Source organism: Salarias fasciatus (assembly GCF_902148845.1).
Source record: "Salarias fasciatus chromosome 7 unlocalized genomic scaffold, fSalaFa1.1 super_scaffold_4, whole genome shotgun sequence".
In the NCBI taxonomy this organism is placed as follows: domain Eukaryota; kingdom Metazoa; phylum Chordata; class Actinopteri; order Blenniiformes; family Blenniidae; genus Salarias; species Salarias fasciatus.
This window is the reverse complement of record NW_021941229.1, coordinates 1,357,101-1,384,747: the sequence shown is the minus strand read 5'-3', so window position 1 is coordinate 1,384,747 and position 27,647 is coordinate 1,357,101. Positions and strand designations below refer to the sequence as shown.

The 27,647-nt window shown below is 50.4% G+C and overlaps 1 protein-coding gene across 1 annotated transcript; it reads left to right on the top strand.

Moving 5' to 3' along the window:
• Positions 1-709: 709 nt before the first annotated feature.
• On the top strand, positions 710-26,505 carry slc45a2 (solute carrier family 45 member 2). The gene is made up of 7 exons (XM_030085555.1): positions 710-1,181; positions 6,720-6,896; positions 16,597-16,958; positions 22,408-22,551; positions 23,414-23,537; positions 24,078-24,283; positions 26,284-26,505. The coding sequence occupies exons 1-7, from the start codon at positions 710-712 to the stop codon at positions 26,503-26,505; spliced, it is 1,707 nt and encodes a 568-aa protein (XP_029941415.1).
• The last annotated feature ends 1,142 nt before the right edge of the window (positions 26,506-27,647 follow it).

Below are 27,647 nucleotides of genomic sequence, written 5' to 3'. Positions count from 1 at the left end.
TTTGATTTCCCATCTGGTCCTGTCCACATGTCAAAGTGTGTGTGACAGTGTGACTAAAAGGTGCTACTTAAGTAAAAAGCACTATATGTTTGAATTCGAAGCATGAAATCATGCGGTCTCTCCTGGCTCTTCTCCTCTGTCAGCTTTGAATTTCAGTTTACAGAATAAATTTCACTTGTACCACGAAATGAATTCTTCCTGCTTCCTCCTGGGAGGTAAACCCACCACAAAAACAGAGGAACAAAGAGCTTCACACACACACACACACACACACACACACACACACACACACACACACACACACACACACACACACACACACAAACACACACACACACACACACACACACACACACAGCCAGTCCTCACACTCTCTCACGTGAAGCTCCTGGGGCCGCTGCTCCTCTGCAGCAGGGACGGGGTTTGTCTCTGAGAGGTTCTGCCCCCCTCGCCGGTCTTCAGCCGGCGGAGCCCGGACCGGGAGGCAGACCCTGTCGGGAAGCGGAGCCGTGAGGATCTGGGACCCGCTGCTCAGCTATGCAGTAGAAGAGGATTATCTGGAGCCCAGCACCGCTGCCAGGACCTGGCTCTGGGCCCTTCGCCCCTCACCGGCAGGCTGACAGAGAACCTACAGCACTTGTGGGTTTTGGGATTTTTTTGATCCTAAATCTCCTTCTCCACTCTCCCCCCCTCCCCTCCCCGGCCAACCATGACCCTGCTGTCGGAGGACCAGTCCTCCAGGCCCCAGCCCTGCCGGCTCCCGGACCCGGGCAAACACAGCGGCGGCCCCCCGTTGCAGCCGTCCCCGGACCGCCCCGGCTCCAGGGACGACTACATGGACAGCACGGAGGCGGGCGTGTTCGGCGCCGTGGAGCCGCCGCGGCGCTCCCGGGGCCGGCTCGTCCTCCACGGCCTGGTCATGTTCGGCCGGGAGTTCTGCTACGCGGTGGAGGCGGCCTTCGTGACGCCGGTGCTGCTGAGCGTGGGGCTGCCCCGCAGCCTGTACAGCCTGGTGTGGCTCATCAGCCCCATCCTGGGCTTCCTGCTGCAGCCCGTCATCGGCTCGGCCAGCGACCACTGCCGCTCGGCCTGGGGCCGCCGCAGGCCCTACATCCTGACGCTGGGAATCCTCATGCTGCTGGGAATCACGCTCTTCCTCAACGGAGACGCCGTCATCGCAGGTGAGGCTGGACAGAGGTGGCAGGTTCGATTTCCCATCGAGATGGATTGACAGAGTGCCTTGCATGGCAGCTGCTTGCAGTGGTGTGTGTGTGTGTGTGTGTGTGTGTGTGTGTGTGAATGTAATTAGCAGTGTAAAGTGCTTTAGTGGTTGCTCCAACAGTGAGAAAGTCAGAAGACACAGAATATTCCAGAAGACCAGCCTGATCCTCCTCAGTGAGAAACCTTTCAATTCTCAGAAATATCTGTTTTCCTCCCGAAACAAGAGCATTCACTCGTTCATCCAGAATGACTCGCATTTTCAACTTGTGACTGAAGTTAAGCGTGTGACTTACTGAGGCGGTGTTGAACCGGCGCCCGCTGGCACACACACACACACACACACACACACACAGATAAGGTCGAGAAATTATGGCTGCTGTCTTCATTCATGAGGTATTAAAACCTCCACAGCACACTGATGGTTTTCGGGAACTGGGCAGGCTCCAGGCAGCGTCACAAGAGCATCTCTGACCTTTATTTTACTTCACTTTATCTTCCAAAGAGAGCCAGTCATGTGAGGAGTGTTGCCTCAACGCGAACCGAGCCCCAGCTGAGAGGCGTCCGGTCAGCCAGCGCGTCATCTCTCATTCAGCCAGGACTTATTTCTGAGAGGTGAAGGGTAAATGGAATTCACTTGTAGAGCGCTCTCCACCACTTGAGCAGCCGTAGCACTCTGCGTTGTTGACCACACTCTGACATTCAGGGCAGCGAGTGATAATCACGCCTCTCAGCAGCCAGCCGCTCGTTCTGCCGTCTGCAACCCGCCAGGAGGGAATCAGAGGCTGTTAGGATGTTAGCTCGGAATGATCACAGTCAGGAGGGATGTACCGATATCCAGACCAGCGTCAGGTCCGCTACTGGATCCGAGTACTTGAATTTTACGTCAATCGTTTGTCAGCAATGTCTCATGCAGGTGCAGGAGCAGCAGCAACGTCCCTGGTTCTAGTGATCGTTAAGACTGTTAATTTATGTTCGGACAAAATATCACAAGGAGGAAGATAGTTGGTACAACACCAGCAACTCAGCCAGCAACTTAATAATCAAGTAAGTAACTAAGTAAAATATTCATATAGCGCTTTTCACAGATCAGCCATTACAAAGTGCATCACAGTGGTAGAAAAAAATCATATAAAGATCAGAGATATAAAGATAACAGAACATTCAAGAGAGCATGTAACACATAAGATAAGAGATCGTAAAACATAGAACAGAAAAACAGAGCGCTAAGAGATCATGTAGCGAGAACCTGGTCCTGCCAAGACAGGCTGTGTCAGAGGGTCTGGAACAGGAATATTTTTAAGTGTTTTTGAAGCCTCCACTGAGTCCAGGGAGCAGGGCTGGAGGAAGCTGGTCCCAGAGGCCAGGTGGGGGATTTGAACCAGCAGTCACCCCTGGTTTTAAAACGAGTCCGGGGAACTCTCAGCAGGTTCTGGTCCGGTGACCTCAGGCTCCGGGCCGAGCTGTCGGGCTTGATGAAGTCTCTGATGTACATGGGAGCCTGACCCTGTAGAGGTCAGAAGGTCAGCACCAGGACTTTAACCTGGACACGGAGCCCAGCAGGGGGCCAGAGGAGGGATTTGAACACAGGTGTGATGTGGGACCTCCAGGTGGAGCAGGGAGCCTCCACCTCCTGGTGGCGCTGGTCAGCAGCCCGGCAGCTGAGTTCTGGACGTTCTGGAGACCAGCAGCTCTTCCTGGTGAGGCAGTGAACACCTGCTGCAGTAGTCCAGCCGAGGAGATGAACACATGAATGATCTTTTCCAGCTGGTTCTGAGACACCATGGGTCTGAGCTGAGAGATGTAGAGCAGCTGGAAGGAACCGGTTCTAACCAGCTGGAAGGAACCGGTTCTAACCAGCTGGAAGGAACCGGTTCTAACCAGCTGGAGGAACCGGTTCTAACCGGCTGGAAGGAACCGGTTCTAACCGGCTGGAAGGAACCGGTTCTAACCGGCTGGAAGGAACCGGTTCTAACCGGCTGGAAGGAACCGGTTCTAACCGGCTGGAAGGAACCGGTTCTAACCGGCTGGAAGGAACCGGTTCTAACCAGCTGTCTGAGTGGTGTTCTGGAGACATGGTGTCAAAGATCAGCTTGAGGTTCCTCAGTTGGGTTCTGGTTGAGGTTCTCAGATCACCAAGGTTCTGCTAGTGGGGATGGTTCTGTCCAGGGCCATGATGAGGGTCTCTGTTCTTTCTGGATCCAGTTGGAGGCTGTTGATGAGGGTCTCTGTTCTTTCTGGATCCAGTTGGAGGCTGTTGATGAGGGTCTCTGTTCTTTCTGGATCCAGTTGGATCCTGTTATCTCTGAACCACTGCTGGTTGGGACCAGCAGGTCATCAAGGAGCTCAGGTTGTGGGTTTCAGAAGTCTTGAAGGAGCAGAACAGCTGCAGGTCGTCAGCAAACAGGAGGTAGGAGAACCTGAACTGCTGGATCATCTGACCCAGAGGAAGAACATGCAGCAGGAACAGGAGGGGTCCCAGAACTGAGCCCTGAGGCACACCGCAACTTTATCAGCAACTTAGCCAGCAGAGACATTTGGAACAGCAGAGTTAGGATGATGTGGACCAGTAGTTTGAGTGCTCAGGATGTAACTCTGAATCATGCAACATGCTACATGCTATGTGCTACTTATCATCTTATCATCTTCAGAATAAAGCCAGAGTCGCCCGTTTGTCTCTCAGGCCAGTACAGAGGTGCTAATGCAGCTTTTATCTCCTGTAGATTAGACTACTGTAATGCCTTGCTCTCTGGTCTTCCCAAAAAGAACATTTCAAACCTACAACTGTTACAGAACTCAGCCGCCGTGCTGATGAGGACCAGGGGGCGGAGCCACAGTACAGCGGTTTTACAGTCGCTGCATTGGCTCCCTGTCCGCTTCAGGATGGATTTTAAAGTTCTCTTATTAGTCTTTAAATGTCTCAGCGGCCTTGCGCCTTCTTATTTAGCTGACCTGTTTTTACCCTATCCACCCGCAGGGCCCTGAGGTCCTCTGGCAGCGCCTTATTGTGTGTTCCTAAAGCCAGAACCAAGACTCATGGCGAGGCGGCTTTTAGCCACTCCATCCCCGCCTGTGGAACAGCCTGCTGGAGAACCTCAGGACCGCAGACACTGTTGATAGTTTTAAAGGGAGGTTAAAAACACACCTTTTTAATCTGGCTTTTAACTGACCTTTTATACTTCTTATCTCCATCATTTTTATTTTTGGTCATTTTAATTTTTAATCTACTTATCCTGTTTATTCGTTCTATTTTTATTATGTACTTTTAATTTATTTTACTTTTCTATTTTATCATCTTATCTTACTTATTTTTTATTAGCTTTGTATCATGTCTTTTTATGTTTTTAGCTGTTTAACTCCAGTGTTTCCTGAGAGGGGTCCTTCACTCTGAGGGGGTCCTTCACTCTGAGGGGGGTCCTTCACTCTGAGGGGGGTCCTTCACTCTGAGGGGGTCCTTCACTCTGAGGGGGTCCTTCACTCTGAGGGGGGTCCTTCACTCTGAGGGGGTCCTTCACTCTGAGGGGGGTCCTTCACTCTGAGGGGGTCCTTCACTCTGAGGGGGGTCCTTCACTCTGGGAGTTGGTCCCGGTCCTCTGCTGGGGTCACTGCGCTCGAGTCCTCTGGTCCCGGCTGGACTCGGGGTCTCCACACCTCGGTGTGCGGGGTCCCCTTGGTCTGACGGGGTCGGGGGTCGAGCGCTGGGGCCCCAGTATTAATGACCTTCGCCTAGGACAGCCCCACTGGTAGTGTTTTCCCATGATGCTTAGTGCCATGCCATGTCTCCTCTGCCTTGCTATGGGCAAAAATTGGGTGTATGTCTGTTTGTGTGTGTGCGTGCGTGTGCGTGAGCGTGCATGTGTGTGTGTGTGTGTGTGTGTGTGTGTGTGTGTGTGTGTGTGTGTGTGTGTGTGTGTGTGTGTGTTCTTGTATTTCTATCCTTGTTGGGGCCAAATGTCCCCACAAGGATAGCAAAACGTGGAACGACGTGCCTTGTGGGGACCTTTTTCCGGTCCTAAGTAGGAGAAACAGTGTTTTCTTGACCATGTTGTTGTTACTGAAAAAAGTAAAAGTGCAAAAACATTTCTTTAGGGTTAGGCTTTGTTGTGGTGTGGGTTAGGGTTAGGGTAAGGGTTAGGGTTAGGGGCTAGACATGAATGGGAGTCAATGGACGGTCCCCACAAGGATAGAAATACAAGACTGTGCGTGTGTGTGTGTGTGTGTGTGTGTGTGTGTGTGTGTGTGTGTGCGTGTGGTGTATGCTTATTGATGGTGCGGTTTTTATTCTTTTGTTTTGATGACAGTTTTTTACTGTTCAGCACTTTGCGTTGTTTTTATTATCATGAAAAGTGCTCTACAAATAAAGTTTGATTTGATTTGATTTGATTTGCTACGTGTTATATGCTACATGTTATGCACTACATGCTACGTGTTACATGTTACCTGCTAAATGCTACATGCTACAGCGTTCTGGGTTCACACACTGTTGTTTAGTCGGAGCTGTCGGTACTGTGTCGGGGTAGCTAAAGGTTGGAAGCAGCTCGGCGGTGTCTGCTCGTTCCTCGGGACTCAGCTCCTCTGATGCTGGAAGTCAGTTCAGTTCAGTTCGGTCGTGGCTTTGTAACAGTCATCTAATGGAGCGTGAAGTATTCCTTTCCTCCGAGTTCTCTGGATAAGCCGATTAGCTCTCCCCATTCCTCAGAGTTGTAGTAAATACCAGAGAAAACCTGTGACATAACGTTGGCCGTCAGTCTCCTGCTGCAGGTCTGGAACTCCACACTCTCAAAGACTTATAAGCAATGTGGAGCTTCTAGTCGAACAGTGTCATGTCAGGACTCAAAATAAAGATTCTACCAAAGCAGCCTGCTGCAGCAAAGACCCACAGCCTGACAGGAGTGACCAGAGAACGCTGAGGAACCAGCTCTCTCAGCGTCACTCAGCCAGTCACGTTTCTTCAAACACAATCGTCTGACCTGAGATGCTGATCTGACATCAGGCTGCAGAGTCCTAGCACCGTGTCTTGAGGGGTTTACGACCGGAATGTGTCATGTGTTGAACAGTGACTCCTCACAGCATGAATTCAGCTGAACTGCAGGCTGGTCTTATCTGGTATCTGGTTGTGGAAAAGACTGAGGAGCTGCTACTGGTCATAATGTTTTGGCTGGAGACCTCACATGCCATTAAAGCATTCCTCATTATTTAATTGCCTTCTGCTGTTTGTGAAGCAGCAGTTTCTCTGTGAGCAGCTGGAGCAATCTTTTTAAAGCTTCTGGTTATTTTCTCTCACATTTCTTGTTGAAATGAACTCATGAAGCCTCACAGCCGCTCTGCTGCCTTCTGAGCCTTTCTTTAACCCTGACATGATGTTACTTCACACTCAGCTGCAGTCTCAGGCACTCTGTCAGTTTGTTCTGTCTTTAGTATTTCACTTGAAAGTCAAAGCTTGCAGGGAAGCTGGGTGTTGACGGGTGTGTGACGAGGTGCGGGCGGTGTGTGTGTGTCAGCTGTGGTGGGCGACAGGTCGTCCCGGAGCACCTGGGCCATCGTGGTGGTCATGCTGGGGGTGGTGCTGTTCGACTTCGCCGCCGACTTCATCGACGGGCCCATCAAGGCTTACCTGTTCGACGTGTGTTCACACAACGACAAGGAGAGAGGACTGCACTACCACGCCCTGCTCACAGGTAGGGCAGCGCACACACACACACACACACACACACACACAGGAATGTATCCCTATTCAATCAGGAGACACTACGGTTTGGATTTAGTTTTCTTTTCATCGTCAAAACGGAGAAAACTGTCTTTTTGTTATGAAAGCTGCACAGTGATGCTCTGGTGGTCACTCTGGTGTTTGCTGGTTCGATTCCCTCGCCCCTGTGGGCCCCTGAGCACTGCTCGCCATGATGGCAGCTCGCCGCTGGAGCAAAGGTGTCAAACAGATTCCAGTTCAGGGGTCACATACCGTATCCTCCACACCCCCCTGGGTGGGCCGGCCGGGTCCCACAGCTCCAGAGGAAACCTGAGTCTCAACTCTGAAGTTCTCTGCTGTTGTGGCGCAGAGAACATGTGAAGAACATGTCGATATTTTCACAAAGACAAACAATTCTGACCGAAAACTGCTACAAACTCAAGATAAAGAGTGTGAGAGACTCCTTCACCGGGTTAAGAGTGCAGATTTAAGCTCATAATGTAAAACAGTGTTTTAACTGAGAATCAGATCAACTTATGTGAACATGGACATAGTTTCTTTCAAAATAAAGTTCCATGTGGAGCCACTGGTCCACTTCAAGAACCATCTGAAAAAAAAAAGCTGCAACAGTGATGAAACCAGGACTGAGAGGAAGAAACCACTTCAGGTACTCAGCGGAATAAAGCAATGTAGTCCTGGTCTCAGTCCAGATTCTCCTGCTCCTGCTCCTGGTCCTGGTCCTGGTCTCAGTCCAGATTCTCCTGCTCCTGGTCCTGGTCCTGGTCTCAGTCCAGATTCTCCTGGTCCTGGTCCTGGTCTCAGTCCAGATTCTCCTGGTCTCCTGATCAATCCAACATGGTGATCTGACACCAGTCACTCCCATTATTAATGTTTACTGTGTTGTTTTCTGCAGTGTGTGTGTGTGTTTATTGGTTTGTGTGTGTGTGTGTGTGTGTTTGTTTGTTTGTTTGTTTGTTTGTTTGTGTGTTTGTGTGTGTGTGTGTGTGTGTGTGATCTCTGGCTTCAGGAGGAAACAGGCTGGACCCTCCAGTCGTCCTTCAAAGTCCAGACAGAGAAACACACAGGCAGAATTTCTGAATGCGCAAACACACACACACACACACACACACACACACACACACACACACACACACACACACACACACACACACACACACACACAGAGGTTCATATTTCTATCCTTGTGGGGACCTTCCATTGACTCCCATTCATGTCTAACTCCTAACCCTGACCCTAACCCAGACCACAACACAGCTGAACCCTAAAAAGAAATGTTTTGACCTTTGACTTTCTTCAGTAACAACAACATGGTGAAGAAAACACTGTTTCCCCTCATTAGGACCGGAAGAAGGTCCCACAAGGCACATCGAGCAGGTTTTCCTATCCTTGTGGGGACATTTGGCCCCACAAGGATAGAAATACGAGTACACACACACACACACACACACACTGAACATCAGCGTTAACCGCGATGCCCCCTGGCTCCACGTCATCAGTTACATTCAAACGCCGCCATCATTTCTCACTCGCTCCAGACTGGAGCATCGACGTGTGTGAGACCTCCAGCCCTCCTGCTGTTCGGTCCCGCCTGTATGAAGCCAGGACGGCTCGGTTTGGACAGACACTGTGGACGCAGCGTGAAGCGGAGTGAGCTGGGAGCAGCGGGCCGGGCCGGGGTGCAGAGCTCGAGGCCTGGGTCCTGCTCCAGGGCGGCAGGCTCTCCTCAGCTCAGGCCAGGCAGGGCCCACAGAACCGCCACGACAGAACAGCTGACAGTGAGCTGCTCTCACTGCCTCGAAGCCCAAGAGAGCCCATCTGCAGCTTCTATCTCATCCTACGGCACATTGCTGGACTTTGAGAAGTCGTCGGTGTTCCCTTCCTGACTCGTCGGCACTCGCTTGCTGCTCGAGAAACTGTCCTCAGATGAAAACCCTGCATGAGGCGCTACGACGGGGTATGACCTCGTCTTGTCCTGTCCTCCTCCTCACCAGGACAGTTTTAGAGTCGAACCTTCGAGGAGATGTGAGGAGGAACATGCACACTTCATGCTCAGACTGGAACACAGGTCCATCTTGGTGTGAGGTTTACAGGAAGCTCAGTGTTCATGTCAGTCTTGGTTTTCCTCATGGTGATTGTTGATTCCACGGCTGCTCGTCGCTCTGATCATATTTCAGGCTTCAGCGGAGTCACTAGTGAGAGGAAGTGGATCACACAGCAGAACACGACACATTATCTCACCTCTGCAGAGCCCCGTCCACAACCTGGAGAGATTACACTTCTACAGGGAAATACCTAAAAATAAGCGGCACCAAGCAGAGAGAATTTCACGCGCTGCTGGCTGGGTGGGCGGATGCTCGGGGTGGGGGCGTCAGCAGGCACCGGGTGGTGTGAGCGGTAATCCGGTTCTGAGCCGGTCATGTGCTGCAGTCATGGGTCTGGGCTGAGGCAGACGGAGGCCGGGCACATGACTCCCGAGACGCCGCCGTCACCGCCGGCATGTGAGCCGTCAGGAGGGGGGGCACGGCTCTCCGCCCCTCGCCGTCACTTACGCAACCTTCTCCTTAATGCAGGCCTTTGTTGACACACTGGTTTCATCAGCAGCCCTCACAGGACCGGTAGGAGAGCAGAGGGAGGAATCTCTCAGCAATACGAGCAGGGTTTTCTGACCGGAGAACACTTGGTCTGCAGAGTAGGAAACATGCAGAATGCAGAGTTCTGAATGCATTTTTTATTTATCCACTATTTAGTGGCTTCTTTTATTTTGTGTTTTGTGTTTCTTTGTGGAGAACGTTGAGTTGTGTATGAACAAATCAGCTCTTCAGTGTTTCTTCTATAACAGAAATGAGGTTCTTTAACTTGGAACAAGGTGGAACCAGGCCGTCAGTGCTGCCGCTCAGGACGTGTTCCCTCTGCTGACTGTCAGTCAAGCAGCAAACAAGTCCACTTTAGCTCCATGTTGTTTTGCAGATTAGCAGAGGAAATGATGCTGTTGGGAAGAAGCCTCAGTAAACTGTGTGAAATGACCTTCAGCTGATGAACTCTAATGCAAACCACTGTCCTCCAGCGCCAGTGGCGATGAAGTGGATCCAGCTCTGGTTTCTATCAGCATCGCTGGCCTTCCTCTTGAATCTGCTCTCTGCGCTTCCATTCAGCGCTCTGTTAGCGGGATAATTACTGAGCCTTCACCGGGCAGGTGACCAGGTTCAAGTCCCTGAGGCCCCGCTTACACGATAACCTTCCAACTGAAAACATACTCTGTGTGTGTGTGTGTGTGTGTGTGTGTGTGTGTGTGTGTGTGTGTATTGCTGTGGCAGAAAAGTTTGATGTTTATAGTTTTGAAAACTCCTTTTCCACGGCACCGGCAGAAACTTTCCAAACGATGCAGTTTTCATGTTGGTCCACGAGGTGGTGCTGTTGTATGTTCCTGTGATGAAACCACACACACACTACAGAGAACAATGCACTCTAACATTAACAGTGGAGGACATGTGGACAGGCCACCATGCTGGACATATGGCCAGTCATTCAGTCTGTGGGGAAGTCTCACTTCCCAACAGGAGACTTTTATAATTTCATAGTCTCTTTTCTATAATTATAATTAAGCCTCGCAGAAGCCAGATTTCAGCTGAACTGATGAGCAGAACCTTCTTTGAATGTTCTTTTGTAAAATCTCCCATGAAGCCGCGTCTCCTCCGACACACCCGTGATGGTTTCTGTGCTCTGGAGTGTTCACTGAGGCACGGCGCCACTCTTTTACCTTCTGCACACACTTCTGATGTTTGCCTGTGTGTGTGTCTTATTCATTCATCCATCCATCCATCCATTTTCTACTGCTTATCCAGGACCGGGTCTCGGGGGCAGCAGTCTCAGCAGGGATGCCCAGACTTCCTGTCCCCAGACACTTCTTCCAGCTCTTCCAGTCCAGCCCAGAGACATAGTCTCTCCAGCGTGTCCTGGTCTTCCCCGGGGTCTCCTCCCGGTGGGACATGCCCGGAACTCCTCCCCAGGGAGGCGTCCAGGAGGCGTCCTAAAGAGGTGCTGAGCCTCCTCAGCTGCTGCTCTGGATGTGGAGGAGTAGCGGCTCTACTCCCAGCTCCTCCCTGCTGACTGAGCTCCTCCCCCTGTCTCTAAGGGAGTCCAGCCCCCCTACGGAGGAAGCTCATTTCAGCTGCTTGTATCCAGATCTTCTCCTTTCGGTCATGACCCAGACTGACTGGTAAATCGAGAGCTTCACCTTTCAGCTTCCTCTTCACCACAACGGACTGAAACAACGACCGCATCACTGCAGCCGCTGCACCGATCCGCCTGTCAATCTCACTCCATCCGTCCTCCACTGTGAACAAGACCCCAAGATACTTAAACTCCTCCACCTGGACCTGAGTCTCTCCACCGACCTGGAGAGGGCAGGCCACCTTCCTCCGGTCCAGGACCATGGCCTCGGATTTGGAGGTGCTGATCCTCATCCCCGTCACTTAACACTTGGCTGTGAACCGCCCCAGTGCATGATGGTCCAGGTTCGATGAAGCCAACAGGACAACATCTTCAAAAAGCTGGTTGTCATTGTCAAGATGGCGGCGCCAGGTACGGCAGGTGTAGTCACAGCTCTGCTCATTTACCTATTACTTCCAAGTTATCCAGCCTACTACATTACAAATCGACGGGTGAAAGACGTCTGTCCATTTGGTCTTGAGAGATATGTCCTCGCTGCCACTTTCATTCACCCGTATCTCTAGGGACATTCGTCAGCACATTCCAGAAACCGTGCTAAATCCAAAGCAAACTCTGGCACTTCTCATCACCATCTACCTCCTGCTCTCCGGGGATATCCACCAGGGCCCTGGTCCCTTCAACAGCCCAGGGAAGGAGACCCCTCATGTCAACAACAACACCACCGCTAGCAGCAGGAGCATCAGCGGAATCTTACAGGTACTCTCTCCCTGTTCATTCTACACCACCGCGCAATACACTCAGCCATCACCCTCTCTCCTCCACGCCGCTGTGACATCGGTGACTGAGGGAAAGGAAGCATCGGGCTGGAAGTCGACCACCAGGCGCGGCGCGGCTACCTGGGACGGGCCTCGCTCGCTAGCTCCGCGGCTAAGTCCCCCTCGTCCGGCGGACTCCATCTCGGCTGCTGCAGCTGACGGAGGAACGTGTGGGATTTCTCGCCCACCTCGATATGCCCTGGGATCGCACGTTTTCCACAGGCATGGGATCTCCTCCAGACTGCTTCCTCTGACTGCACCTGCACCTCGCCGGCAGCTCCGCGGCGCATACCCACCGCGTCAGCGACCTTTGCGTCATCAGAGCACGCCCAACTCTGGAACTAATATCCGCCTACGTCAGGGTCTGAACAGCTGCAGGCGTGGAAAACACGGAGTGGACTTTAGCCTCCTTCGCACTTTCCCCAAAGTTAAAATTAGCCCTAATTTGAAAATCGAACTGTTAAATTCCCAATCTTTGACAAACAAATCCAGTCTTATCTGTGAACACATCCTTGACAAGAAATTACATCTTAAATGTCTTACTGAAACCTGGCACAAACCCCACTCCTATCTGCTCTAAATGAGGCCTGTCCACCTGAATACACCTGCCTAGAGAAAGCTGCATCCTCTGGCCGTGGAGGAGGGCTTGCAGTCCTCTATCGTAGAGACTGAACATCACTCCCCTTCCAGTGCCAGAGCTCACTTCATTTGAGTGCCTGCTATTTAAATGTGCATTTCAGAAAACATCTACAACAATAATTCTAATGTATCGCCCACCAAAACCTAATCCCAGATTTATCACTGAACTACAGGACCTTCTTACATCTCTGTGTGCAACTTCCTCCAGTACAGTCATACTGGGGGATTTTAACCTGCATGTTGACTCTCCATCAGACCGTCCTGCAGGAGAACTCCTAGAGCTTCTGGACTGTCTGCACCTCACACAGCATGTCACCTCCCCCACACACACAAAAGGCCATACATTAGACCTGGTCATAACTGACACTGCCCCCATCAGCAACCTACAGGTCTATGACCTTGGTGTGTCTGATCACATGGTCATTTCTTTGGAACTTGCTCTTCAGGCCCCAAATCAGAAACAAAAGCGCCAAATTCAGTTTAGAAACCTGAAGAACATAGACTCTTGCTCTTCTTAACCAGGACATGAAGCAAGTCTCCTCAGTCTCTCAGTTTAAAACCGTTAATACATCTGTTGACCATTATAACTCCAGCCTACATAACATCCTTTAACTACATGCTCCATTTAAGACAAGGACAGTTACATTTTCTAGATCATCCCCCTGGTTTACAGCGGAGCTCCGGAGGATGGAGAGAGTGGGCCGTGGCCTGGAACGTCGTTACATCTCCAGTGGCCTGCTAGTGCACAAATATGCCTTCCGGGACCATCAGAAAGCATTCTCCAAGTCCCTCTCCATAGCCAGATCTCAATACTACTCGCATAAAATTTCAAACAGCATTAGTAATTCTAAGCAGCTTTTCTCCACAATAAATTCCTTACTCAAAGCCCACACACCCAGCGACACTAGTGTCAATCAGTGTAACAGGTTCATGAACTTTTTCACCAACAAAGTGGCCTCTTTACGTTATACCTTCCCTACAGTCTCCAAAACCCCTACAAACCTCTCACTACAAGCCGGCCAAGTCCCACCAGCCCTCAAAACTGCACTTATCCGCCCTCTTCTAAAAAAACCCTCACTGGACCCTGAGATCCTCACAAACTACAAACCAATTTCAAATGAACCGTTTCTCGCAAAGGGACTGCAAAAAGTCATTGCATTACAACTTCACAATCACCTCCAGACTCACAACCTGTACGAAAAGTTCCAGTCTGGTTTCAGAACAGCCCACAGCACGGAGACAGCCCTGGTCAGAGTCATGAATGACCTTCTTATGGCTGCTGACCAGGCTCACCATCTCTCCTCTTCCTCCTGGACCTGTCTGCGGCATTCGACACCGTCGATCAGAACATCCTGCTGCACCGGCTCCAGTACGAGACTGGTCCTTATGGCACCATTCTGAACTGGTCCCAGTCCTATCTCAGTGGGAGAACAGAATTTGTGGCTCTTGGGCAATCTAAGTCACTTACCCATACAGTTACTTGTGGTGTTCCACAAGGGCCGGTCCTCGGTCCAGTACTTTTCATCACTTATATGCTCCCCCTTGGACAAAAATGATCACCAAACATGGAGTGTCGTACCACTGTTACGCTGATGACACACAGCTGTACATAAAAATGGACCCCTCCACATCCAACTCAACTCTTCCGCCTGCTCTTAAGCTTTGCCTGGAGGAGGTACAGGCATGGACGGCTGACAACTTCCTTCAGTTAAATGGCAGCAAAACTGAAGTCATTCAAATTGGCACACCACACCAAATCCAGTCCTCCTCCCTCAGCAGTATTCATGTATTTGGCCAAAACATCCCGCTTTCTTCCACTGTCACAAACCTTGGAGTCAAACTTGACCCACACTTGTCATTTGATACCCACATCTGCCACCTCTGTAAGGTCTCCTTCCTCCACCTCAAAAACATCGCCAAACTCCGCCCCTCCCTCTTCCGACCAGACGCTGAAAAGCTGAACTATGCCTTTATCTCCTCCGGCTGGACTACTGTAATGCCTCCTCGTCAGGACCCCTGGCAAGAATCTCCAAAAGCTCCAGCACATCCAGAACTGTGCTGCCCGGGTCCTGACGAGGAGGCGCAAATATGACCACATCACTCCTGTTCTCCAGTCTCTTCACTGGCTGCCAAGACGATACAGAATACACTTCAAGCTCTGCCTCCTCACCTACCAATGTGTGCACGGAACGGCCCCTGCCTACCTCAGAGAACTCCTCACCCCACACACCGCCCCACAAAGCCTCTGCTCCACCACCTCCACCCGCCGCCTGCACCAGCCCAGAACCAAACTGCACCATGGGGGACAGAGCAGTCCAGGCGGTCGCCCCCCGGCTCTGGACTGAGCTGCCAGAGACCTTGAGGGCCCCACAGAGTATGGAATTGTTCACAAAAGGCTTAAAGACTTTTCTTTTCAAAAAAGCCTACACTTTTTAATTGACCACTTAAATTTCTGATATCTTACCTGTTAATACTACTGTGTTTTATTATGCTGTGCTAATTGTGTCGTTTTTATTATTGATTTATCTGTATGTGGCACTTTGAGATCTCTTTTTGAAATGGAAAGTGCATTATAAATAAAATGTATTATTATAATAATAATTATTATTATTATTATTATTATTATTATTATTATTATTATTATTATTATTAAAAAGCAGAGATGAAATCCCACCAGACCGGACCACCACTGGCCGCACCTAGAAATTCTGTCCATAAAGATTCTGAACAGAACCGGAGACAAAGGGCAGCCCTGCCGGAGTCCAACATGCACCAGGAACAGGTCCAGCTTACTGCCAGACTCCTACTCCGGTCATACAGAGACCGGACGGCCCTGAACAAGGGGCCCCGGACTCCATACTCACAAAGCCCCCCCACAAGACACCATGAGGGAGGTGGTCGAACGCCCTCTCCAAATCCACAAAACATATGAACTCCTACGAACCCTCGAGCCCCGATGGAGGGTCTAGAGCTGGTCCAAGGTCCCATGACCAGGTGTTTGTATGTGTGTACTGACCTGTGTGTGTGTGTGTGTGTGTGTGTATGTGTGTGTGTGTGTGTGTGTGTGCGTGTCAGTGTGTGTGTGTGTGTGTGTGTGTGTGTGTGTGTGTGTGTGTGTGTGTGTGTGCATGTCAGTGTGTGTGTGTGTGTGTGTGTGTGTGTGTGTGTGTTCTCGTATTTCTATCCTTGTTGGGGCCAAATGTCCCCACAAGGATAGCAAAACGTGGAACGACGTGCCTTGTGGGACCTTTTTCCGGTCCTAAGTAGGAGAAACAGTGTTTTCTTGACCATGTTGTTGTTACTGAAAAAAGTAAAAGTGCAAAAACATTTCTTTAGGGTTAGGCTTTGTTGTGGTGTGGGTTAGGGTTAGGGTAAGGGTCAGGGTTAGGGGCTAGACATGAATGGGAGTCAATGGACGGTCCCCACAAGGATAGAAATACAAGACTGTGCGTGTCAGTGAGTGTGTGTGTGTGTGTGTGTGTGTGTATCGGTATTTGTTCGTGTGTAATTGGATTAGCTGCAAAGCTTCACGGTGGATCACTAAATGCATCATGTGTTCGTATGAAGAGGCGGAAGGAGCTGCTGAGAGGCTTCCCTGCACTGTGAAATGGTTTATTCAAACATGAAGTGTGTGTCGGCTCCCTGGATGCCTGCTGCATGTCGGCGCCAGCGGCTACACTCACAAGGAGAGAGAGCATCGATCAGCCTGGAGCTTATCAGGCAGCTGCAGGGAAACAGCCCAGCGTGGGCCTGCAGCGCTTGTTGCTGGTCGTATCCTCATTGTTTTACTCTGCAACGTTGTTGAATGTTGCTCCTTTTCTGCATGTTGAACACTGAAGTGCAATATATCTGCTTCCCACCACAACAACCAGCTGAGGAGGCCAGACGGGGCCACTACAGGTACTGCAGGGCCAGGGAAGCACACGGAAGCACTCACGCAGCAGATCCCAGTGTTTATTGTTATACGAGTATGACATTCATTGACTGAGTCTGTTTCTTTTGGCCGTGCTTTCCTGCGGTGCTTCCAGTAACTCTCTCTCCCCCCAGGCCTGGGCGGGGCGTGCGGCTACCTGGTGGGGGCCATGGACTGGGGCCACTCGGTGCTGGGCCGCCTGCTGGGCTCGGAGTACCAGGTCATCTACTTCTTCTCGGCGCTGACCTGGAGCGTCTTCCTCACCGTGCACCTCTTCAGCATCCCGGAGCAGCCTCTGGCCAAGGACCCGTCGGAGCGCTGCCCCTCCAGCGCCCTCCGCCTGCTGGGCTCCCACTGCAACGGCTACGGCGCGCTGGCCAAAGACCCCGCCCCCTCCGGACCCCCCTCCGCGGGGGCAGACCTGAGGCCCCGGTCTTTCTCGGCTCTGGGGGAAGCCAACTCCGTGACCTCCAGCGCCAAACAACCAAACAAGGAGGTGTGTGTTCCAACCGGTCTGAGGGGGGGGTCCACTCACATCCCAGAACATTTAAGCCACGCCCACTCCGTCATTTCCTCATCATCCTGATCAGCCTCTCCGTGGTCTGATCCAAACGTCCAGCAGTAAAACACTGCTACTCCCGAACGTCTTGTTCTTACATCCTTTCTTCTTCTCATGTGATCATCAGCTCAGTTCACTCTGTCACCTACAGGCTCACTCTTTATAGGTTCACTCTGTCACCTACAGGTTCACTCTGTCACCTACAGGTTCACTCTCTATAGGTTCACTCTGTCACCTACAGGTTCACTCTGTCACCTACAGGCTCAGCTCATCACTGCACCAGTCTCATCTATTTCAGCCTGTCCCCCAGCCTGTCCCCCAGCCTGTCCCCCAGCCTGTCCCCCAGCCTGTCCCCCAGCCTGTCCTCCAGGGTGTAGCCCCTTTTTGTACTTCAGCCTGTCCCCTAAGCTGTCCCCCAGTCTGTCCTCCAAGGTGTCCTCAGACTGTCCTCTAGACCAGTGATTGTCAAATGGCGGCCCGCGGGCCGGATCCAGCCCGCCGAACCGTCCAATCCGGCCCGCGAGAGGATTCCAACACGCGTGCACGAACACACGCATTACCCCGGGCCCTCGAGCGGACGCACGCACCCCGAATTGACGGTTCTCCCCCCGGTCTGCGGGTGCATGCCTCAGCTGCCGCCGTTGCCCCCACCCCAAACCCCGCCCGCGATTGATGTGCCCAAAAAAAAAGTGGCCCGACACCAAGTCTAATTGCAGACCCCTGCTCTGGACTGTCCCCCAGCTTGTCCTCCAGCCTGTCCTCTGGAGCGTCCCCCCAGCTTGTCCTCCAGCCTGTCCTCTAGACTGTCCCCCAGCTTGTCCTCCAGCCTGTCCTCTAGACTGTCCCCCAGCTTGTCCTCCAGCCTGTCCTCTGGAGCGTCCCCCAGCTTGTCCTCCAGCCTGTCCTCTGGAGCGTCCCCCAGCTTGTCCTCCAGCCTGTCCTCTGGAGCGTCCCCCCAGCCCCGCCCACTGACAAGCCCACGTCAGCCAGTGAGGCGTTCTCAGACGCTGCTGACTCTACTGATACGAGGGTTTTTGTGTTTACCTCTGTGAGCAGAAGCTGGGCCGTTCAACATTTATTTTAGTTCTTGATAAATGAGAGTTGAGTTTCCTTTTGTTGTAAGAAATCTGAGACGTTCACATTTTTCATTTGTTGAAATTCCTGGTTGAGTCACTTTGTGGCCACAGACACTTGAAAAAGTCTGTTCTTTGTCTAAAGCCTGTCTCTTTGTGTTTACAGTCTCAGAATCACTCGATCAACCTTGTAAGGCTGATATTTCTCTGATGTGATATACCCGTTTCAGAGCTCTCTCTAGCTTTTAGGGGAATATTGTTCATCCTGCAATTGGAATTGTTGGTAACACTTTACTTGAAGCCCCCCTGCATAACACATTATAAGTACATTCATAAAGCATTATAATGCCATTATAACATGTGTAGCTGTAGTTATAAACATTCATAGATGATCACAATGCCAGGACCAAACCCTAACCCTAACCCTAACCCTAACCCTAACCTTAATCCTATGCTGTATACTGCTGTATAGTGAGTTATAAAGCATTGTGATCATGTATTAGTGTTTATAACTACTTATAATGTGTTATAAAGAGGGGCTTCAAGTAAAGTGTTACCGAATTCTTTGTTACTAAAGCATTGATTATGAATCGAGAATCAATTCTGAATTGAATCTTCACCCCAAGAATCACAGCAAGCGTCAAAGATATGCAGAAGCGACGTCCACAGCTTCTCTCTGATCTTCAGTATGAAAGAGAGCAGCAACGTGAGACAGACTGCGAATCATGTTCTGACAAAATATCAAGAAGATGGTTGGTTCGACACCAGCAGCAGAGTTAGAACGATGTCTGTGTTCATAATGTAACTCTGAGCCGTGCTACAGGCTACATGCTACCCCAGGGGTCTCCTGCCCTGTTCCTGCAGAGCCCCTACCCAGCATGCTCCAGCTCTCTCCCTGATTCAACACACTCCTTACTGGCTCTGCTCGGTCCCCAGTGAGGACAGAACTGTTAGAGTCAGGCGTGTTGAAGCAGGGAGAGAGCTAGAGCATGCTGGGTAGGGGCTCTGCAGGAACAGGGCTGGAGACCCCTGCTAGAGAGCTTCAGGCTCACACACCAGCAGTGCTACATGCTAAATGGTGTCTGAAGTATCTGACAGTTAGTTGTACTTGTCCTCTTTAAAAGTGGTATAACTTAATATAATGAGCGCAGGGAATGTCAGCATCTCTTCATTTAGTTTTACATGTTAAACAGGAGCACAACAACTGAAGAAGAGCTTTGTTTTGTTTTTATCTCTTCTGTTTTTCCCAAGCAAATTAAAAAAAACCAACTAAAATTAATATATAAAGAAAGCACACACACACACACACACACACACACACACACACACACACACACACACACACAGATCATTAACAAAAGGACCCAGTCACGATGCAGTCCTGAGGAAGCGTTTCCTCTTCCTGTTGTGTCGTCGATGGAGCGAACGCGGACCTGGAGTGATGGAGCTGAATGATCCAATGAGAGCATCAGAACCGAAGCTGCTCCTCAGAACACTGCACACGGCGCTGCTGCAGTAACTCTGCAGACAATCACTTTAGATAGCATGGATCACTTTCAGCGTAGCATTTTCAGTGCAATCAGATGGCCAATAAGAATTGATGTTTTTTGTTTTGAATGAAATCTGCGTGGCGACTGTAACTCAAAGCGTGGGAGCTTCATGTTATCTCAGCAGGAGGCGACACTGATCCGACCCCCTGTTGTCAGAAATAATTGTCTTTTCGTGTTTGTTGGAGCTCCGTTCAGATGACAGCGAGCCACCTGCAGTCCTCCATTTTTTTCCCTTCCAAAAAACCCAGTGTTTTACATCGTATATTGATTTATTTTCTCATTAAAACACCATCTGACATCTGATCAAAGTCACCGTTTACGCCTTTCAACTGTAAAGTCATCACTTTTTGCATCTTTGTTTCCGAAAATTTCAAGCCAGTGTCTTGAAAACACTGACCGTTTACACAGAAACACTGAAAACCCTGTAGTTCTCATGGTGGTCCACTAGTTGGTGCTGCTGTGTGTTTTAATAAGGAAATAACAGAGAACGGAACAATACTCTAAACATCAACAGAGAACACTGAGAACAACACACTCTCAACATTAACAAGGAGAACTCAGACATTCATATGGACAGAACACCAAGTGGTGCTATAGTGACTGTCCTCTCTAAAACTACCAGGACCAGGAGAACCTGGACTGGAACCAGGACCAGGAGGATCTGGACTGGAACCAGGACCAGGAGAACCTGGACTGGAACCAGGACCAGGAGGATCTGGACTGGAACCAGGACCAGGAGGATCTGGACTGGAACCAGGACCAGGAGAACCTGGACTGGAACCAGGACCAGGAGGATCTGGACTGGAACCAGGACCAGGAGAACCTGGACTGGAACCAGGACCAGGAGGATCTGGACTGGAACCAGGACCAGGAGGATCTGGACTGGAACCAGGACCAGGAGAACCTGGACTGGAACCAGGACCAGGAGAACCTGGACTGGAACCAGGACCAGGAGGATCTGGACTGGAACCAGGACCAGGAGAACCTGGACTGGAACCAGGACCAGGAGAACCTGGACTGGAACCAGGACCAGGAGAACCTGGACTGGAACCAGGACCAGGAGGATCTGGACTGGAACCAGGACCAGGAGGATCTGGACTGGAACCAGGACCAGGAGAACCTGGACTGGAACCAGGACCAGGAGAACCTGGACTGGAACCAGGACCAGGAGGATCTGGACTGGAACCAGGACCAGGAGAACCTGGACTGGAACCAGGACCAGGAGGATCTGGACTGGAACCAGGACCAGGAGAACCTGGACTGGAACCAGGACCAGGAGAACCTGGACTGGAACCAGGACCAGGAGAACCTGGACTGGAACCAGGACCAGGACCATCAGATCCTGGAGTCATGACAAGAAGTGTGAATTGTATTGAAGTATGAAATGAGGTACTTGTACTTCAGTCTGGTAATATATTACTTGGTGAGTCAGTCTTTATACTTTGTCCCTGCGACTCCTGGTTGGAGCGCATGTAAGTGAGTGAAATGAGATTGATTATGAGAGTGTATAAAGTAAGTTTACCTTGAGTGAAAATAGCCCAGCTGTTCTCCCTCTTCATCACCGTACGTCTTCTGTTCTTGGTACTAATTGTACCAATTATGATTATATAACGTTGTTCATTTGGAGAAGTAATGAGCTGAAGAGGATATCTCCACAGCGTAATTATGTTATGGGGAAATGAGCGGCTTTTTATAGTTCTCACTGGAATGAACTATCACTTCGATCTGCTGGTCAGTCACTTCTTCCCTCAGTTCCTGATCGCTGCGTGAAGCAAATATTAAACTTATTCTCTCATTGTTTTCTTTCAGGCACTGTTTGAATTTGCAATAAAAGAAGAAGTGTGTTTTGTAATTAGTGATGAGACAATCTCACTCTATTGCTGTCCATCGGTCATGATGAGAGTGTATTGTTCCCCGTGTTCTCCATCGTCTGAGGACACGTCAGTCCTCTGTTCTCAGGGCCCTGCTGAAATATCAGGTAGCTTTATACATGGAACGGACAGATCCGATGGACTGCTGTTCACTCGTCTTTCATCAGGAAATCTGCTGTCTCCACCTCATATCATGATCCAGATCCACCTCCTCCACCTCCTCCGCCTCTGCCTCCTCCTCCTCCACCTCCTCCACCTCTGCCTCCTCCTGCTCCACCTCCTCCGCCTCCTCCACCTCCTCCAGCTCCTCCACCTCCACCTGCTCTTCGGATTCTCTCTCTGTTAAATGTCCCATGTCTTCTCCACCTCCATTGATCATTAAAGTCCGTTGATCAGCAGGCAGGGTATTCAGGAGTTCCTTTGCGTTGACCATATATGGTAGAAAGTGGGCGTGTCCTGGGCGGGGCGTGAGGAGAATCCAGTGAGCGGCGCTCCCAGCCAGCTGTGATTTAAAGAGGGAAAAGTGCATGCAGATGTGCAGGTGTGTGTGCTTTTAGAAGTCTGATTGTTTTTTGCCAGACGCTCAGTCTGAACCCTTCGCAGTGTTTTATGACGTTCCAACCTTCACGCCATTGATGAGCCGGTCGTCAGCGTTCTGCAGTGGAAGAGACGGCCTCACCCCAACCCTTTCCCCTGATCTCGTCCTCCATCATGAGAGATTTGTGTTGTATTTTGTGCAGTTCAGCAGTAATACATCCAGGATGAGAGGAAGACTCGATCGTCTGTCCTCCGTCTCTCAGTGGGACTCCGTCCCGCCGGACGCCGTGGGGGTTTGAGTTAGAGCCTCCCGGTCTGAGCTGGACCCGCTGACCGTGCCGGTGTTTCTCTGCAGGCCCAGAAGAGGATGACGTTCCGGTCCCTGCTGAAGGCCATCGTGGACATGCCGGCTCACTACCGCTGCCTGTGCGTCAGCCACCTGCTGGGCTGGACGGCCTTCCTCTGCAACATGCTCTTCTTCACCGACTTCATGGGACAGGTACGGCCCTGTCCCGACGGTCGCGGCTCCCCAGCACCACTTCCACCCAAAGTTTTAAAGTGAACACAGAGTTTCACTGCGCTTTGGGTTTCCTACAACAGCCGGTCTGGCATGCTAGCTGCCGTTTCCATGGAAACTGACTCGTTTTCAAAATGTTGCTGTGTGAAGGAGAATTTTTTTGAAACAAAAATGCAAAAACGACACGTTTTCACTGGAGCCTGTGTTGTGAACGGACCGAAGCCTGACGCTGCCGAGGCATTTGGAAAGCACTGTGATGCGAACGCTCTTTCACACCCAGACTTTCTTCATCTCTTCCTGCAAAGCTAACTAGCATTAGCCTCAGAGCCATGCTCCCAGTGGAGTTTGTAAAAACGCAGAATGCAACAGCTGGAGGGTTTATGGGTGTTTCACTGTGTTTTGCATCATTGTGGTCATTTTTTGGTGGGACTTTTTTTGTTTTTGATGAAAATATCGACATTTTTCACCACGTACGCTCTGCACCACAAGACAGATCAACTTTAAAGGCACTATTTTGCTGTTTCCTCAACTAACAACTAAAGCTATAACTAACAGCATCCACAGCAGCGAGTGTGTTCCTCCTTTGTGGCATTAAACAGTGTGTGAGTTAGCTCTGGTTCTGTGGCTGAGTGTGTGATCGCTGATCTGGGTGATAACGACGAGAGTTTCAGACGCGCTTCACGCTGTGACTCACGGCTTCACTCATGAGCGCAGCTGCATCAGCCGACATGTGAAACGTAGGCGTCGTTATTAGAGAGCAGATGATGCACGCAGCCCAGAAACAAAGACGATTGTGCTCTTTAATGATGTTCTGACGGTCCGGGGTCCCGCCTTTGTCTTGCAGATTGTCTATAATGGGAATCCTTACGCAGAGCACAACTCCACGGCCTACGCCACGTACGAGAGGGGAGTGGAGGTGGGCTGCTGGGGGCTGTGCATCAACGCGGTTTCCTCAGCTCTCTACTCCTGTAAGTGACCCCATGACCTCTGTGTGCAGCAGCAGCTCTGGAAGGCCGTCTTCTCCCCGTCTTCTCCCCGTCTTCTCCCCGTTCCCACAGAGTCTCAGCCTTTTTTCCAAAAGTTGTGCTAGCGTGAAGATGGAGAACTTTTGAAAAATTCCACCTGGACTCATGACGGACAGCGTCCACAGCTCTGGTGCTTCTTCCTGTTAGGGAGTGCATTGACAGGTTCCGTCAGCGAGACGCTCTCCTCCCTGTCATTACGCTCAGAAACACTACGCTCAGTCAAATCACACACTTGTCACATGAAGGCTGAGCATGAAGCTGGATCTATTTGTAGCCTGGGAGCGGCGGACGACGTCCGTCCTCTTGTTTTTCTCTCTTTGCTGCTTAGAAACTGAAGATGCAATGAAGTCTCCAGTCGGCTGGCTCAAACCTGACGCACCATAAAAGCCAAATCAATGATCTCCTGATGTGTTGTCGAGCCTGAAGCAGCAGTGCTGTGGATTGTTGTGTGACTGTATCTGTGTGTGACGTGTGTTTTCTCAGACGTGCAGCGCTTCCTGCTGCCCTACATCGGCCTGAAGGGGCTGTACTTCATGGGCTACCTGGTGTTCGGCCTGGGCACCAGCCTGATCGGCCTCTTCCCCAACGTGGTGGCCACGCTGGCGCTGTGCAGCGTGTTCGGCGTCATGTCCAGCACGCTCTACACCATCCCCTTCAACCTGATCGCAGAGTACCAGCGCGAGGAGGAGGTACCGAGTCCCTCACTAAAGCCCTCATCAGAGTGTGTTTTCTGTCTCTGCCTCATGGACCCGGAGTGTTAGATTGCTCTTTTCTGTTGTGACAAGATGATGAACTGTTGTCACACTGTGTGTGACAGCATGTGCCAACAGGAGCATTCAGATCAGTGTTGTTGCTTTATGAAGAGCCTGGACGGAGTGGAGCGCAGTACTTGCAGTATTGTGGTTTAGTATCCTGGTGGATTGTGTGTGTGTGTGTGTGTGTGTGTGTGTGTGTGTGTGTGTGTGTGTGTGTGTGTGTGTGTGTGTGTGTGTGTGGTTTCATTATAAACAACAGCACCCACTAGTGGCCTGACATGCTAATTACTCGATTTCAGTTTTCTTCCAGTCGAACACAGTTTTTAAAACATTACAGTGTAAATGCTAAACTTTTCTGAAACAGAACTTCCTGCCCCCAGGACCGAGATGGAGCTGTTCTTTTTCAGCAGATGTCTGAGTGTAGTTTGTGGCTTCAGCCTGCCGGGTGTTCGGATGGTTCCTCTGCAGTGTTTCCTGGGTTTTTCATCTGTCTGCGCTCCTCTGGTCGTTCATTCATTCTCCTGACAAACACATGAGAGGTCGTACAGCAATGAACCCTTCTATTGACGTGAAAATCTCTAAGACAGCATGTTTTATAGAAGACCTAGTGCAGGTGAAATGAAATATAGGAACAGAATAGTCTTAAATTCATCGGCCTGAGGATGTTTTTGAGAGAAAGTGTGTAACTGTGCTGTACGTCAGATATAATGAGTCAAACCCGCTTTGGCTCAGAGCCCAGTTTCACCCTGACACCAGGAAAAAAGTCCCTTCTAAACCTTTAAACGTCAACTTTAATCCGTTTCTTTGTCGAGGAACAGATGATGAGAATGTTGATACTCCAGTGAAATGTCCCAGACGCCTCGCATTCCCTCTGGATGTGGGAGAACCGCTCCCTGCAGGAGCAGCTGATTTGAGGCAGTCAGAGTTCAGTTCTGGGAGGAATCCGCTCTGTGCCGTTCACATCAAGTTTCACACCCCCTGCTGTGAAATTCATCAAGCATCAAGCAGGAAAGCACTGGCCAGAGGAGGTACACCCTCAGCCTGGTGAGCTCGGGAATATTCCGCTCTGTCAGGGTGGAGCTGCAGTAACAGCGTTAACATGAAGACGAAGGACTGAGCGCTGCGGCTTCGCTCTGGAGAAGGAATCAGATTACATCTAGTGAAGCTTCCACATGTCCCTGCAGTCAGAAAACTGAACCTCCTCAGGGTTAAAGTTCAACAAACAATCAGAAAAAGGAGGAATGGATACAGAAACATCGGCTGGATGTAATGCAAATACAAAGTGAATTAAAGAAACAATCAGTCAAGGACTGATTCCTCCAGACCTTCAGTCCAACATGTTCAGACACTGAGAAGACAAACTGAAGCTGATTCGCTTCTTTCTTTAAGTTGGAGACATCGATCGGCTGATCAAAGACATGTCCCTCCTCTTTGAATTTAAATCAGTCTGCAAAGAAGCAGAAAAACATACTAAAATATCCACAACCGTTACGTTTGATCACACGTCAATAAATCATCCCCTCTGAGGCGGATCAACAATTAACCAGAGGTAGGAAAACACTTTTCCTGGCTCTCTGAGTCGATATCTCATTAAATGGAGCAAAACACACAATGGCGTGATTCGCTGAGGCGGTGGAGAAGAGCAGCGCCGAGCTGGACAGGTCTCTTCATGTCTCCACACAGGTCAGCTGTCTCAGCCTCGCTCAGGGGAACGGCGCCGTACGGCTAGCTTGTTTGTAGCATTTTTTGCCTTTTCATTTCAGAAAGTTTCACATTTACACAGAAATGTTGAAACGATATTTCTTTACACTGATTGATGAAAAGCGGTTTCCGCTGGTTTTGTCCACAGATCCCCAAAATGCCAGTACAGAATCGTGTTTTCACTGGAGAACGTGGTGAAAACAGGAAGTGACGGCGCTGCGCTTGTCTTCCAGGAGCAGCTGAAGCTGCAGCGGAGCAGGAAGACCCCCCGCGGCTCGGGCATGGACTGCGCGGCGCTCACCTGCATGGTGCAGCTGGCTCAGATCATCGTGGGCGCCGGCCTGGGGGCGCTGGTCAACGCGGCGGGCAGCGTGGTGGTGGTGGTGCTGTCGGCCTCCGCCGTGTCTCTGCTCGGCTGCATCTTCATCTCCCTCTTCATCAGATACGTCTACTGATCCTGCCCTCTGAACTTATTTTAATGCTGTTCTTTTAATAAAGATTCTTTATTATATATGAAAACCTCTTTGACTCGTTCACATTGGACCGCCACTGACGCTGTTCCTGAAACCATGGCAACACTGACGCTGTTCCAGACGGTAAGTGGTGTTTTGTTCATTTCATGCAGAAGTGTCAAGCAGCCTGGTTTTTGCAAAGTGCAAAGATTACCATGAAAAATGACGACAGTCTCAAGAGAGCCAGTTTTAATCCAACCCTCTGGTGTGAGACGGTAAGATCCAGTGAAGAGTCCAGAAGCGTCTCGCTCTCACGGCAGCTTCGGTCTCTCAGCTCGGGGCTCCGTCTCCATCCTGTCTGACTCTCTGAGATCTGTTCAAACCCTGGTGGCTTTCAGGGCCGGACTGGAGCCTCTGGTGAGACAGTTTTGGACTACAGGCCTTACGTTTGACAGCCATGAGCTTAGCACCCAACAACCTGTAAAACACGGTGTTCTCCTGATGTGGTGTAGAAGTGATTTAACCTCCTGCTTCTTTTCAGCTCCGGACAGCTCCACGCTGTGGTCTGCTCCTCTGATTCAGTGTAATGCTAACTTTGATTTTTTTAGTCCTCCTCACTGATCAAAGCCGCCTCTCTTTCCATGGACATTCTCTCATTCAGCAGATGGTTCAAACTAAAAATATCTCATTAGCAGGGAACTGCTCATGTACTTTTCCCCACCGATTTCAGTAGTTGTTAAAAAACAGAGTGGGCTGACAGACTCGCAGACGGTGTATTAAGTTGGTCTACATGGCGCTTTATTTTGAAAGAAAATCCAAGTAGGTGAAAAAGGAAATTGTTTCTCTGTGTTTGATTCCCGATCAAGAAGCTGTGGTCAGAAACCGGCTGCTGCAGGAAGTGTCCATGCTGAAACCTCAACACTGACTAATGGTGATTAACACTGGAAGTCATGTGATTAATCATGATTCAAAGAATTTATCTTTTGGTAGTTTTAGAGTTAACGTGAACACCTGAGCTGTTTCTAACATCATATTCAGTGTCTCGGTGTGAACGGATGTCGTTTTCTAAAGGTTGCAGTGTGAAGGAAGCATTTCTGAAAGGTGATAAATGATGCGTTTTCACTTTAAAGGTCACGTAACGCTGT

What these genes read in the sequence shown, in the direction of transcription:
- slc45a2 (XM_030085555.1), top strand. Translation starts at nt 710, where the DNA reads ATGACCCTGCTGTCGGAGGACCAGTCCTCCAGGCCCCAGCCCTGCCGG. An exon ending in CTACCACGCCCTGCTCACAG is followed by an intron (nt 6,897 to 16,596) that starts GTAGGGCAGCGC and finishes CTCTCCCCCCAG; the next exon opens with GCCTGGGCGGGGCGTGCGGC. An exon ending in CCAAACAACCAAACAAGGAG is followed by an intron (nt 16,959 to 22,407) that starts GTGTGTGTTCCA and finishes GTTTCTCTGCAG; the next exon opens with GCCCAGAAGAGGATGACGTT.